Source organism: Salvia hispanica, chromosome 1 (assembly GCF_023119035.1).
Source record: "Salvia hispanica cultivar TCC Black 2014 chromosome 1, UniMelb_Shisp_WGS_1.0, whole genome shotgun sequence".
Classification (NCBI taxonomy): Eukaryota; Viridiplantae; Streptophyta; class Magnoliopsida; order Lamiales; family Lamiaceae; genus Salvia; species Salvia hispanica.
The window spans coordinates 17,092,004-17,104,363 of record NC_062965.1 but is presented as its reverse complement, the minus strand read 5'-3'; the positions used below and the strand labels follow the sequence as shown (position 1 = coordinate 17,104,363).

The window sequence follows — 12,360 nt, the reverse complement described above, 5'->3', positions numbered from 1 at the left end:
TAAGCCTAGTATGCTAGCTAATTTTTGCTGTGTGTGACAGTAAATATTTAATGATTCAGGCTTGATGTGAAAGTTAAGTATGTTGTCCACTTTCTCATTTAAAAATTTGATAGTGGTATCGATATCATTTTTACGTCATTGTTTTTGTAATCTTCCAAGTATTTATCGAAGAGTGACGTAATTTGTGGTAAATAAAATGCGATTTTACTATTCTCTAACATCATGATTAGTGCTATTATTAAACATTAATGCCGTACTGATTAGATGTAATCATCTTACCATATATTTCTTCATGATTTTTTTCTCTTCATGAATTTTTTCTAATGAATGAGAGCTACCATTGCTAGTGTGATTATACGATTTCTTAATTTACTAACGCCATTTATAAGAATGATAATTTTAAAAAAATAACCAATTATATAGTATAATTTTGATAATTTTCTTAAATGACCAAAAATCTACTAGCATTCTACTTATTTGTTTTCATTTTTTGATGTACGTATGCATTTATGTCTTATAAGTTCATCTTTGTTCATTCTTGTAGAAAAAATTCCCAAAAGTCGACTATACATTAAAAAATAAGACATGCAGGACATTAGATTTTCTTGGCTACGTGACAATTGAAAAAATTGTTAAAGTCTAAAGTTGTGGGATTGATAAAAAATCAATCTCACTTAATGATTTTATCCCTATTTATTAATTAAAATTTTATTACACCCATGTTTATAGTTCACACTTCACAGTATGTGATTATGGTTGAATCGTAAATATAGATTAATCTTGTAAACATTTATAAAGTACTACTCCCTCTGTCCCGCTTTAGCAGTCCCATTGACTTTTCTGCTCTCTTTTTGTAACAATGATAAAAAATAGTTAAAGTGGAGAAATGATAAAGTAAGAGAGACAATAATGTAGATAAGACTCTTCTCTATATTATTCTCTCTCTTAATTTACCATTTCTTCTCTTTAACTATTTTTTATCATTTTCATAAAGAGAGGATAGAAAAGTCAATGAGACAACGGGACATAGGGAGTATAACATAATCGTAATTCGTAATTGCAAATATGGTAAGAGTCTATATGTTCGAAAAATATTTTTGGTATCACGTCAACATTGTTATAATATTTAAATAAAAAATATATTGCGAATTAAATTACAAAATAAATTACTCGTGTTCAGAATTCTTATGTTGTTTTGTTTAGATGCTAAGTAGAAAATATATTCCACACTGAAATTACGAAATAAATTAGAATATGCACATCGTGCTTAGACTTTACACGTTTCTGACTAAAAGATTTCATGTCATCTCCTACAAATTGAGTCCAAAGATCATATATTTTCTAAATAACCAAAAAAGAAATTATTTTTAAAACTTAGCAAAAAAACAGGCTAATATTTTAACTATTTGCAAATAATTATGTCATTTTTCTTTTTTATTTACTTTTTTTCTTTTATACCATTTTTAGTAAATATATCATACATTCAATATAATAAAACTAATACATATAAAGATATGATTCATTAGACAATTTATTATTATTGTTTTTATTTTATAAATTTCTTAAATTATTTGCAATTACAAGAGGGGCGCAGATGAAATTTGAAGAAAAAATGGGGTTAATACTCGAATTAAAGAAAAACACGAGTCCAAAAGAGAGAGGAAAATAAAATTGGGTCGCATCGTGCTGGGAAGGAAGCATTTTGCTTTCTCTCTCTAAACAATCTGCTCACAAAATCAGCTTGAGTAATTTCTGCTACTACCGGCATTTACAGCGTAGAGAGTAATAGTTGAAGCTGAAGTTGAAGTTGCAGTTGCAGCAGCTGGATCTGAGCTCGAAGGAGCTGTTTTCACTCGCGCACAATTTTGATGGTGAGCTCCAGTAACCTCCTCATTTCAACTTAATGGTATTCTTACTGTGCAGCGAGGATTTTCGAATTACTTATTGCCGTGTGTGATCGCCAAATGTGTCTGTTTGAGGTAGACGGCCAATTGCTTGTTGTGATTGGGATTAAGGTGTTCGTTTATGTGTTTTTTTGGCGGCATTTGGAAAAGAGTATAGTGTAGAGAGTCCGGGGATGCCTAATTGTTCTACTTGTGTATAGGAATTGGAGATGTTTTTGTGCTGAAGCTGTGGTGTGTACATGTTTATAGTACGATGTGAGGTTTCGATTCCTTCCTGAAAGTAGTGAATTTATCTGTGTTAATTAGGAAATTTGAATAATCTTGTGAATTACTCCGCTTGATATCTGAGAGATGGGGTATGAACCAGGAATAAGAGTGGTATTTGGTTGAGAATTCAACTTAATGGCATTCTCCCTCTGTCTTACTAGTAATTATACACGCAGAGGCCAGAGAGAGAATTTTGAAATTACTTATTGATGTGTGTGTAATTCCTAAATGTGTTTATTTGAGGTTGTCGGCGGGGACGGTCAATTGCTTGTTGTGATCGGGGATTCTGCATTTGTTTGTGTGTTTATTGTTTGTTTCATGTGGCACTTAGGAAATAGAATGGTGGAAAAAGTCCAGGGATGTCTAATCGTTGAAATTGTGTATTGGAAGTCAAGATATCTTAGTAAGCTACTAGTTAGTTCATGAGTTGATCAGGTATAATACATGTTTATACGATCTGAGGTTTCCAATTCCATCCCGAAAGTAGTAAATTATCTATGTTAAAGAAATGTCAGTTGCAGATTCTTGGAGAGTTTATGTTTGGAAAAATGAATGGGTAATTTTAATTTGGATAATCATGTAAATTATCTGATTACGTGAAGATGGGGTTATGAAGCAGGAAGGAGAGTTGTTTTTGGCTGAGAATTCTGCTTGAGAGTGACAGAGATGGCAAAGTCCAGACCGAATTTCCCAGCTCAAGATGTATTATCATCCACACAAGGATCAGTGAGGTCGAGAGAATGGGAGGGTCCGACTAGGTGGACTGAGTACTTGGGTCTTGATGCAGCATCCAGGAGTAATGCTGGAGCCGAAGGAGTGACTAGTCAAAACTCAAGTAGTTCATCCCAGAAGGGTCTGAACATGCAATGGGTTTACCAGCTCACTCATGTAGCTGAAGGGCTAATGGCGAAAATGTATAGACTTAATCAGATTTTGGATTATCCTGATTTGGTTAATCATATCTACTCTGAAGCGTTTTGGAAAGCTGGTCTGTTCCCTAACTACCCGAAGATTTGTACTTTGCTAGAGAAGAAGTTTCCTGAACATCACAGCAAACTGCAGCTCGAACGGGTAGCACTTATAGATCCCTTTTCGTTGGTCTCAGAAACATTCTATCCAATTTTGTGCCATGTGAATTGGCTTTAAAGTGTCAGTGTTTCATGAAATTCTGTGGTAGGTTGACAAGCTTGCTTTGGATGCCATTAATGATAGTGCCGAGGTTCATTTACAGAGCATGGAGCCATGGATTCAGGTAAGATAATGTTCCTGTTGGGGTTGGGGGACCTTTATTGTGCTATTTATGCTTTAATTTCCATGTTGCATTTTGTGGCATTCTATTTGTAGTTGACAGGGATAACTGTTTTGGTTGATAACAATCTGCTTCTGTTAAAAGTTTACTACAAAGTAACTATATTTGTTTAAGACTATTATGTTTTTCCTTTTTGCTATGATTTGGTTAGATTAGGGGTAGATCCATTCAGGCATCTGTGAAGTATTTTGCAGGCATACTCATTCAGAAAAGCATTAAATGTTCATACAAAAAACTTCAGAATTATTTTTTGTCCCATTAGCTTATCTGATATCAAATTACTTATGACTTACTTCATGGTTATTTCCATCTCTGCATCAGCTACTTCTTGACCTGATGGCATTCCGAGAACAATCTTTGCGACTTATTCTGGACCTAAGCAGTACTGTGATTACCTTGCTGGTATGGAATGGAAACAATATTAATTTTCTTGTTGAAAAGCTGGAGATGTACGAAACTACGAATGTTACAATATCCATGTGATGGTTACACATTTGTTATCTACAAGGCCATATAGAAATGTAATCAAATGCAAACTCTAAATATTGTACAAACTCCAAACTATGATCTGGACCATTAAAAAATATCAACAGATGACAAAATAGTATCAACAGAAAATGTCGACACAGTGTCAACGGTTGATACTGTGTTGATATTGTGTTGACACTGTGTTGACATTTTCTGTTGCTACTATTTTGTCATCTGTTGATATTTTTTAATGGTCCAGATCATAGTTTGGAGTTTGTACAATATATGAGTTTGCATTTTATTACTACCCATGCTATATATGTATAGAACTCATGTGATATTCTCCAAAGAATTATTATCGACATTCGACACTGTATTACCAATAACTTTTTAATAGTTTTACTGCCTTCCTTGCAGCCACACCAAAACTCTCTCATACTACATGCGTTTATGGATCTCTTTTGCTCGTTTATTCGTGTTAATCTATATTCTCAGAAGGTGAGTCTATGGCAGGCATCACTGATCTGTTTCCTTTCATCTTTTCAGCTGAAAATTAAGTTGATTTTGTCTCTTACATGAACAAATATTTGCACTACAGATACCTAGGAAAATGATGCTGCAAACATACAATCTTTTGCACTCCATGGCACGGAATGATCGTGATTGTGACTTTTACCATAGGTGAGATAACTTCTTATCATATACAAGACCTTTTGAGGGGGATTTCCTGACATGCTTTATGTGTTTGAGAACATATTCTTTCTGAAGAAATATGCTATTGTAGTCTTGTAGATGATATGAATCATATGATTAATTGTACAACATAAATTTCAGGTTCTTATTAAAGAAAAGTCATACAAACTGTTATTTGTTTTTCTTTCTTGAATGCCTGATTTTTTATTACAACTCTGCTAATCTGCTTTTCTCTTTTGACTTGCAGATTAATTCAATTTGTAGATTCTTATGATCCACCATTGAAGGGGTTACATGAAGATCTTAATTTTGTTAGTCCTAGAATCGGAGAGGTTATATTCTCTTTCTCAACCTACAATCCTACATTTCTTCCTTTGCAAATTAAATTTCTCTCTTAGATCCTTAGTCCTCCAACCAATGTTAATTAATTATTTTCATGGCCCTTCGCTTCCTTAGAAATAGAGAGTTTGCTTGTGCTGTTTTTGTACTGTTCAGCGGGTTCACTGTTTTTAATTCTGCAAATTCTTATATCAGGTTTTAGAGGCTGTGGGCCCAATTATCTTTTTATCTACAGATACAAGGAAGCTGCGGAATGAGGGTTTTCTGAGTCCATTTCATCCTAGATACCCTGACATACTTACAAACGCTGCACATCCAATGGTAACAAGTCATCTATTTTTTGACATTAATGCATTATTGCATGTTCCGGAAGGTTGCAGAATGACTTACCATGTAATTGACAAATTGTATCTACAAAGAAAGCTATGCAATAAATATGACTGAGTCTTTTTTACCTCTTTTACAATACATGCAGAGAGCACAGGACCTTGCAAATGTTACTTCTTATCGTGAGTGGGTGCTGTTTGGATATTTGGTTTGTCCGGATGAGCTTCTTAGAGTGACCAGCATTGACATTGCTTTGGTACACTATGTTGCCACCCTTTTCTTCTTTGTCTTTATAATGTTTATTATTATGCCGTCCATGGTACTTTTGGTTGCATGCTATATTTTCCATTCTTTGATTTACTGGATGCAGTCCTCTAGTTATAGCTGACAGTCCTTCATGTGTGTTTCTCATTCTCATATCAGGTTGTGCTGAAGGAAAACTTAGTTCTTACACTATTCAGGGATGAAGTAAGTCTTATATCCTACTTAAGGGACACTTTATGTCTGGGTATTATGTATTCTGCACTTTGCAAGGAATAGAAGGATGTTGTAAACTATGGAGAACTGCTAGTCCTTCAAACCTCTTTCCATTAATCATTTGTATGAAACTAAATGTTCTATACTCTGTATATTCCTTGCTGTGAACCTGCTTATCCTGACTATTAGAGGTTTGCATTATGGCGGCTAGTTCTATTTTGTGTTGATAATGAGGCTTTTTTTTGTAAAAGTTATAAGAAAACTGGATTCTGAGCTTCTAATTATAATGAACTTTAAGCAATGCAAGTATTGCTTAACAACAATAACTGCTGGTAATGTGGTGAAGAGGATTTTACAACTAGATTTCTCTGCACCTCCCATGACCAGCTACATAAAAGTTACCAATCTCCCCCTTTAATGGATGGTAAAGTTTTTGGTCTCTACTATTCATGTTGAGATTGGGATATTTTCCATTTAGTTACAAGGGCAGAAATTTCTGTATTGCACTCAGCTTTTCCTATTGATATAGTTTGGTATCTTTTCATCTATTTTAAATCCCAAACTAGGTGATTGTGACTGCTTTTGTTTCTTTTGGATTAGTATGGAACAGCTTCCCTAAACCTTCTGTTTTGTTTGTGCAGCATATATTATTGCACGAGGACTATCAGCTATACGTTTTACCACGAATATTGGAATCGAAAAAGATGGCAAAGTCTGGACGAACGAAGCAAAAAGAAGCAGACCTAGAGTATAGTGTTGCAAAGCAGGTAGAGAAAATGATCAGGTATTACATGCAGACTTTCTTATCTAACTTATTGATATCTGGTGACTGTGTGCCTATTTGGGAAGAAACATCACCTAAAGCTTTGCATATTAAGATCAGAAGATATGCCAACATTGTATCACCTGCCTATAATCTACCACATTGCTGGAAAATCTGCTTATAACACACATAAAAACACACTGGCAATTACTTGTATTCAGAAACTTCTACACATAGGCCATAGCTTCATTACATTTTCAGCACAAACATATTTCTTATTTGGACATAATTCAGTTTTCTCCCTTAAGCTTTCCTCTCAGAACTGTTATATATTATTTGGATCTTTTATAAAATTATGATTATACCTCTTCAAATTACCTTTTTGATGTGGTTTTTTACTGTACAGTGAGGTACACGAGCAAGCCCTTTACTCCTGTGATGGCATACACCACGAAAGGAGAGTAATGTTAAAGCAGGAAATTGGAAGAATGGTCCTGTTCTTCACTGATCAACCCAGTTTATTAGCTCCTAATATCCAGGTGTGCATGTCTATGGCATAATGAATTTCCAATATCCTCATTTGGACTATGTATCTTGTTTGAGAGAGTATGGATCAGAGAAAGAAAGGAGCAAGTAATTCACTTACATTATGTTAGACGACGGCAGGTCAACGTATATATTAAGTTTTATCTGCTGCTGGTTATGCAGATGGTTTTTTCTGCCTTGGCTTTTGCACAGAGTGAGGTTTTATGGTACTTTCAGCATGTCGGAGTAGCATCTTCTAAATCCAAAACAGCTCGAGTTGTGTCAGTAGAAAATGTAAGAAAAGTTTCTTGCAAATGTATTTTTGTCGTGGGGCTGTTCTTTGTTGGATCTGTTTATTTTATTGAAATATAATCTTTTTACCTTTCTTGATTTTTTTGGCATCTAAACACTTCATCTTTTTACTTAATTTACAATTACAGGATCCAAACGACCCAACCATTGGTTTCTTATTGGATGGGATGGACCGGCTTTGCTGTCTGGTCCGCAAGTATATTGCAGGTTAGGTTCCTTGTGGAGGAAATTTTCAGACCTTGAAGTTTATGTTGGATTTGCATGAGACTGTAAATATTTTTCCGTGTAACCTATAGCATATGGCTGAACTTTTCATTCATTGCAGTAATCAACTTCCAAAATTGATGTCAAAACATGGAATTAATTATTTTGATTCTGATCTGATGGGCCTGATAATACTTCCAACATAGCATTGTGTTGTAGAGTAGCTTTGTAGAGCCCTCCTGAGATTTTTCACTTTTATTGCAGCAATAGTGTGTCACCGCTAACATTGGTTGCTGGAAAACAAAGTGGCATAATCTGAACTCTCCTTTTTATTTGATTTATTACTGAAATCTGGAAATTTGTTTCTCTCAGCCATTAGAGGCTATGCCTTATCATACCTATCATCCTGTGCTGGTAGAATCCGTTTCCTGCTTGGCACTCCTGGAATGGTGGCACTTGACCTAGATGCTACCTTAAAGGGACTTTTCCAAAGGATTGTTCAACATCTAGAAAACATACCAAAACCTCAGGGAGAAAATATTTCCACAATCTCATGTGATTTATCGGTATGCTGTTTATTCCCTTGCTGCTCATTCTATCGACCCATAGTTTTTCCAAGTTCTAGAAATACTGTTGCTTCATCACTTCTTCAGTTTAGTTTTGCTTCTAGTTACAGATTGTTTTCTGACATTCAGGAGTTACGCAAAGATTGGTTAACCGTGTTGATGATTGTCACTTCTGCTCGTTCATCAATCAACATTAGACATTTAGAGAAAGCGACTGTATCCACTGGCAAAGAGGGGTTGCTGTCAGAAGGAAATGCTGCATACAATTGGTCCAGGTTCTCACTTTAACCAAACATCTTCTGAAAGAATGTTGTACATGCAGTCTGGTTACTTTTTAATTTGAACAAAGTTGTTGTCTTGGAAAACTTCTTAGAATCGTTTCTCTTGTTTCCTCTATGTAAAATACTCTATGGTTGCTCTTATGTTAACAACACCCCTTGACTGATCAGTACATAACGCAAAAGTTTTCGAGTATGAAAAGTTTGACACATTTTGAACATATGCAGATGTGTTGATGAGCTTGAAACTCAATTAACAAAATTTGGGGGTTTGAAGAAACTTTACTTCTACCATCTACATCTTACAGCCGTAAGTTGCATAATGTACAAAATCTTATAAGAATACAATATACTGTCAATCTGACTTAACTGGTACTGTAGGTTTTCCGCAACACCATGTTTGGGCCCGAGGGTCGTCCCCAACATTGCTGTGCTTGGCTTGGTGTTGCTAGCAGTTTCCCGGAATGTGCTTCACCAATTGTTCCAGAGGAGGTATCTTCAAAAACTCAGTGCCTCACATTAGTCAAGTCATAGTCAATAAGTGGTGTTATTTTGTTCTAGTTTTTAGTGCTAGACTTCCCGTCAGAGTCCATAATTTCAACTCTTTTACATATAGGTGACTAAAATTGGCCGTGACGCTGTTCTATATGTTGAGTCCCTTATTGAATCTATAATGGGAGGATTGGAAGGTTTAATTAATATTCTCGACTCTGATGGAGGATTCGGTTCCCTGGAGATGCAGGTTGCTACTTCTCTGTTTGCTTCTGAGCTACGAACCATAGTTTACATATTGCTCTTCTTGTATTAATTTTGTGTAAGTTTCAGCTTCTCCCAGACCAAGCAGCGAATCTCATGAACTTGACATCCAGATTATCCATTCCTTCAGCAAAGTCTCCAAAGGGTTCATATGGTTTTCATTTACCAGGCTACGAGAGCTATCCAGAAAACAACAGCTCCATCAAAATGTGAGTTTCCTTTTGTTTTATCCTCTTTTCCTCTATGCTATCTAGGTTGCAAATTTTCTATTTTCTGTTTCGATGACAGGTTAGAAGCTGCAATGCAGAGGTTGACAAATCTCTGTTCTGTCCTGAATGACATGGAGCCTATATGTGTTTTAAACCATGTTTTTGTTCTCAGAGAGGTAAAACGTCCCATTTTGGTTATATAAGTTGCTGATTTTTTAGATTCCCATACCTGAATCTTTCTCAATTCATTTCCATTTGTGATGCAGTATATGAGAGAATGCATCCTAGGGAACTTCAAAAGGAGATTGCTCACTGTCTTGAAAACTGATTCCGATCTTCAGAGACCATCAGTCTTAGAGTCACTAATCCGTAGACATACTTCCATAGTTCATCTAGCAGAGCAACATGTCAGCATGGACCTCACCAATGGCATTCGTGAAATTCTCCTTGCAGAGACCTACTCAGGTCCCGTTTCATCTCTACAGTTGTTTGAAAAACCCGCGGAACAGCAGACAGGCTCAGCTACTGAAGCTGTATGCAATTGGTACATAGAAAACATTGTTAAGGATGTGGCTGGTGCCGGAATCCTCTTTGCACCTCTTCATCGATGCTTTAAGAGCACAAGGCCAGTTGGTGGATACTTTGCCGAGTCAGTAACTGACCTCACGGAATTAAAAGCCTTTGTTCGAACTTTTGGGAGCTACGGAGTTGACAGGCTGGATCGGATGCTAAAAGAGCACACTGCAGCTCTACTGAACTGCATTGACACAACATTGCGTGCAAATCGTGAGAATCTGGAGGCAGTTGCAGGGAGTATGCATTCTGGTGATAGGATAGAAACGGAAGCGAATATAAAGCAGATAGTTGATATGGATACGATGGTTAGGTTTTGCATCCAGGCGGGGCAAGCCATTGCTTTCGATTCCCTTCTGGCCGAAGCTTCGGGTATTGTTTTAAAAGAAGGCGCTCCTCTGATTCATTCGCTGCTAACGGGTGTTGCAAATCACTTACCTGATGAAATACCGGAAAACAAGGAGATCAGGAGAATGAGAAGAGTAGCGAACTCTGTAAACGTGGCTGGTGATCACGACTTCGCATGGATCAGATTGATACTGGAAGAGGTCGGGGGTGCAACTGACGGATCATGGAGCTTGCTGCCGTATCTATTTGCAACTTTTATGACATCTAATATCTGGTATACAACTGCTTTCAACGTCGAAACTGGAGGCTTCAGCAACAACGTTCATTGTTTAGCCAGGTATGCAAATGCAATAGGCACTTGTTTTATGCAGATTACATAAAAATGATCTCAAAATCTAGAGACTAAAAAACCTTTTATCAGGTGCATATGTGCAGTGATTGCGGGAAGTGAACTCGTGAGGCTCGAAAGAGAGTATCGACAGAAACACTCACTTTCAAACGGACACATTAGCGAATCATTGGACCCCGAGGCACCAAACTACGCTTCCATCGATGCAAGCATAAAATCCACAATGCAGCTTTTCATCAAATTCTCAGCAGTAATAATTCTGGATTCTTGGAGTGAAAGCAATAGGTAATTCGAAAAATGTCACAATTTGATCAGCTCTCCCTCCCTACACATACTCATCTTGGTTTATGCAGGTCCCACCTTGTGGCGAAGCTGATCTTTCTCGATCAAATCTGCGAGATCTCACCACACATTCCACGGAGCACGTTGGAGTCTCACGTGCCTTACACCATTCTTCGCTCCATCTACAGTCAATGCTACTCGAATTCTTCCACCCCCTTCGCACAAATAAGTGGTTCTTCGCCAAGGCATTCTCCGGCCATGTCCCTTGCTCATGGATCCCCATCGCTGAGGCAACCGCGTGGCGATTCATCAACTCCACTGTCCAACACACTCGACTCGGGCTATCCCAAACCGTCGTCCACCCACGGTCAAGATCAGTATGAGATGGACAGTTTTGGTACGAGAAGCATCGATAGCAGAAATAGGAACGTCAGGCGATCCGGGCCCTTGGATTACAGCCAAAGCCACAAATCGAAATTTGCCGGAGGGTCCACGTCAACTAGCACTGGTCCCAGTCCCTTGCCCAGATTTGCTGTTTCGAGATCCGGCCCTATATCATATAAATGAAGAGAGCTGTAACAATCGTGAAGCAATTTTGTATATTTTGTACAACTTCTATTATAACATTATTTATATTCCTAGTTTAAGTGGTTTTTTTGCCTGTAATAACACTTCAATCTTAATGTAAAAATAACTCTTCTTTATGTTTTTATTTATTTAGTACTGTACATGAACATAAATTTAAATGTCACAATGGAAGGATACTAGTATTTAGTTTGTGATTCTCATATTCTACATTTTCATTTCGAGTCATAATCAACTCGATGAAGTGAATTGTATTTATGAAAAAAGACAAGGAATAATTAAGTTTCAAATAAAAGTTACAACTGACTTTGGAATGCCAGCCTCTCTTTCCATTACCCCACCTTTCCACAGGAAAAAGAAAGTCAAGAAAATGATAGTATTATGTATGCAGTATGCTTAATAATCAACTTGGATTAAAAGGTAGGACAAACAACCACATACATTAACATATTTGTACAATATTACATTACAACATGACATAACTAAGTGCTTTAATTAGAGCTATACAAGTGATTAAGTGATTATAGGGATGATCAATTGCTAACCCGTTATTTAATTGCTAACCACAACTAATTTAAAATCGTAGGATTTTAAAAAACTTGTGGTATACAATTTGCCACGTGTAATTTTTATTTTTATTAATTAAACTGAAAAAGATAAAAAAACTACCAAATTAGGGTTTTAGATGAAACTGTCAATATAGTGATTCGTAAATATCAACACAATGCTTTGAGAATGTTAACACATACTACCTCCGTCCACCAAAATTTGTCCCATTTTTCCATTTCCATCCGTCCCCCAAAATTTGTCCCATTTCACTTTTACC

At 36.5% G+C, this 12,360-nt stretch overlaps 1 protein-coding gene across 1 annotated transcript; it reads left to right on the top strand.

The window, feature by feature from the left end:
• The first annotated feature begins 1,694 nt into the window (after positions 1 to 1,694).
• Positions 1,695 to 11,661, top strand: LOC125200711 (protein NAP1). Its single transcript, XM_048098451.1, has 24 exons — positions 1,695 to 1,871; positions 2,791 to 3,242; positions 3,349 to 3,423; positions 3,802 to 3,882; positions 4,366 to 4,446; positions 4,547 to 4,629; positions 4,889 to 4,973; positions 5,176 to 5,301; positions 5,456 to 5,563; positions 5,731 to 5,775; positions 6,426 to 6,568; positions 6,954 to 7,086; positions 7,256 to 7,366; positions 7,513 to 7,591; positions 7,961 to 8,154; positions 8,284 to 8,429; positions 8,661 to 8,742; positions 8,814 to 8,924; positions 9,049 to 9,174; positions 9,258 to 9,397; positions 9,477 to 9,573; positions 9,664 to 10,655; positions 10,740 to 10,952; positions 11,021 to 11,661. Exons 2-24 carry the CDS (start codon positions 2,838 to 2,840, stop codon positions 11,514 to 11,516), a joined length of 4,152 nt encoding a protein of 1,383 aa, XP_047954408.1. The 5' UTR covers positions 1,695 to 1,871; positions 2,791 to 2,837; the 3' UTR covers positions 11,517 to 11,661.
• The last annotated feature ends 699 nt before the right edge of the window (positions 11,662 to 12,360 follow it).

Coding starts and splice junctions, on each gene's coding strand:
- LOC125200711 (XM_048098451.1), top strand. CDS start 2,838: ATGGCAAAGTCCAGACCGAATTTCCCAGCTCAAGATGTATTATCATCC. Junction 3,243..3,348: donor GCAAACTGCAGCTCGAACGG/GTAGCACTTATA, acceptor ATTCTGTGGTAG/GTTGACAAGCTTGCTTTGGA. Junction 7,087..7,255: donor TATTAGCTCCTAATATCCAG/GTGTGCATGTCT, acceptor CTGGTTATGCAG/ATGGTTTTTTCTGCCTTGGC.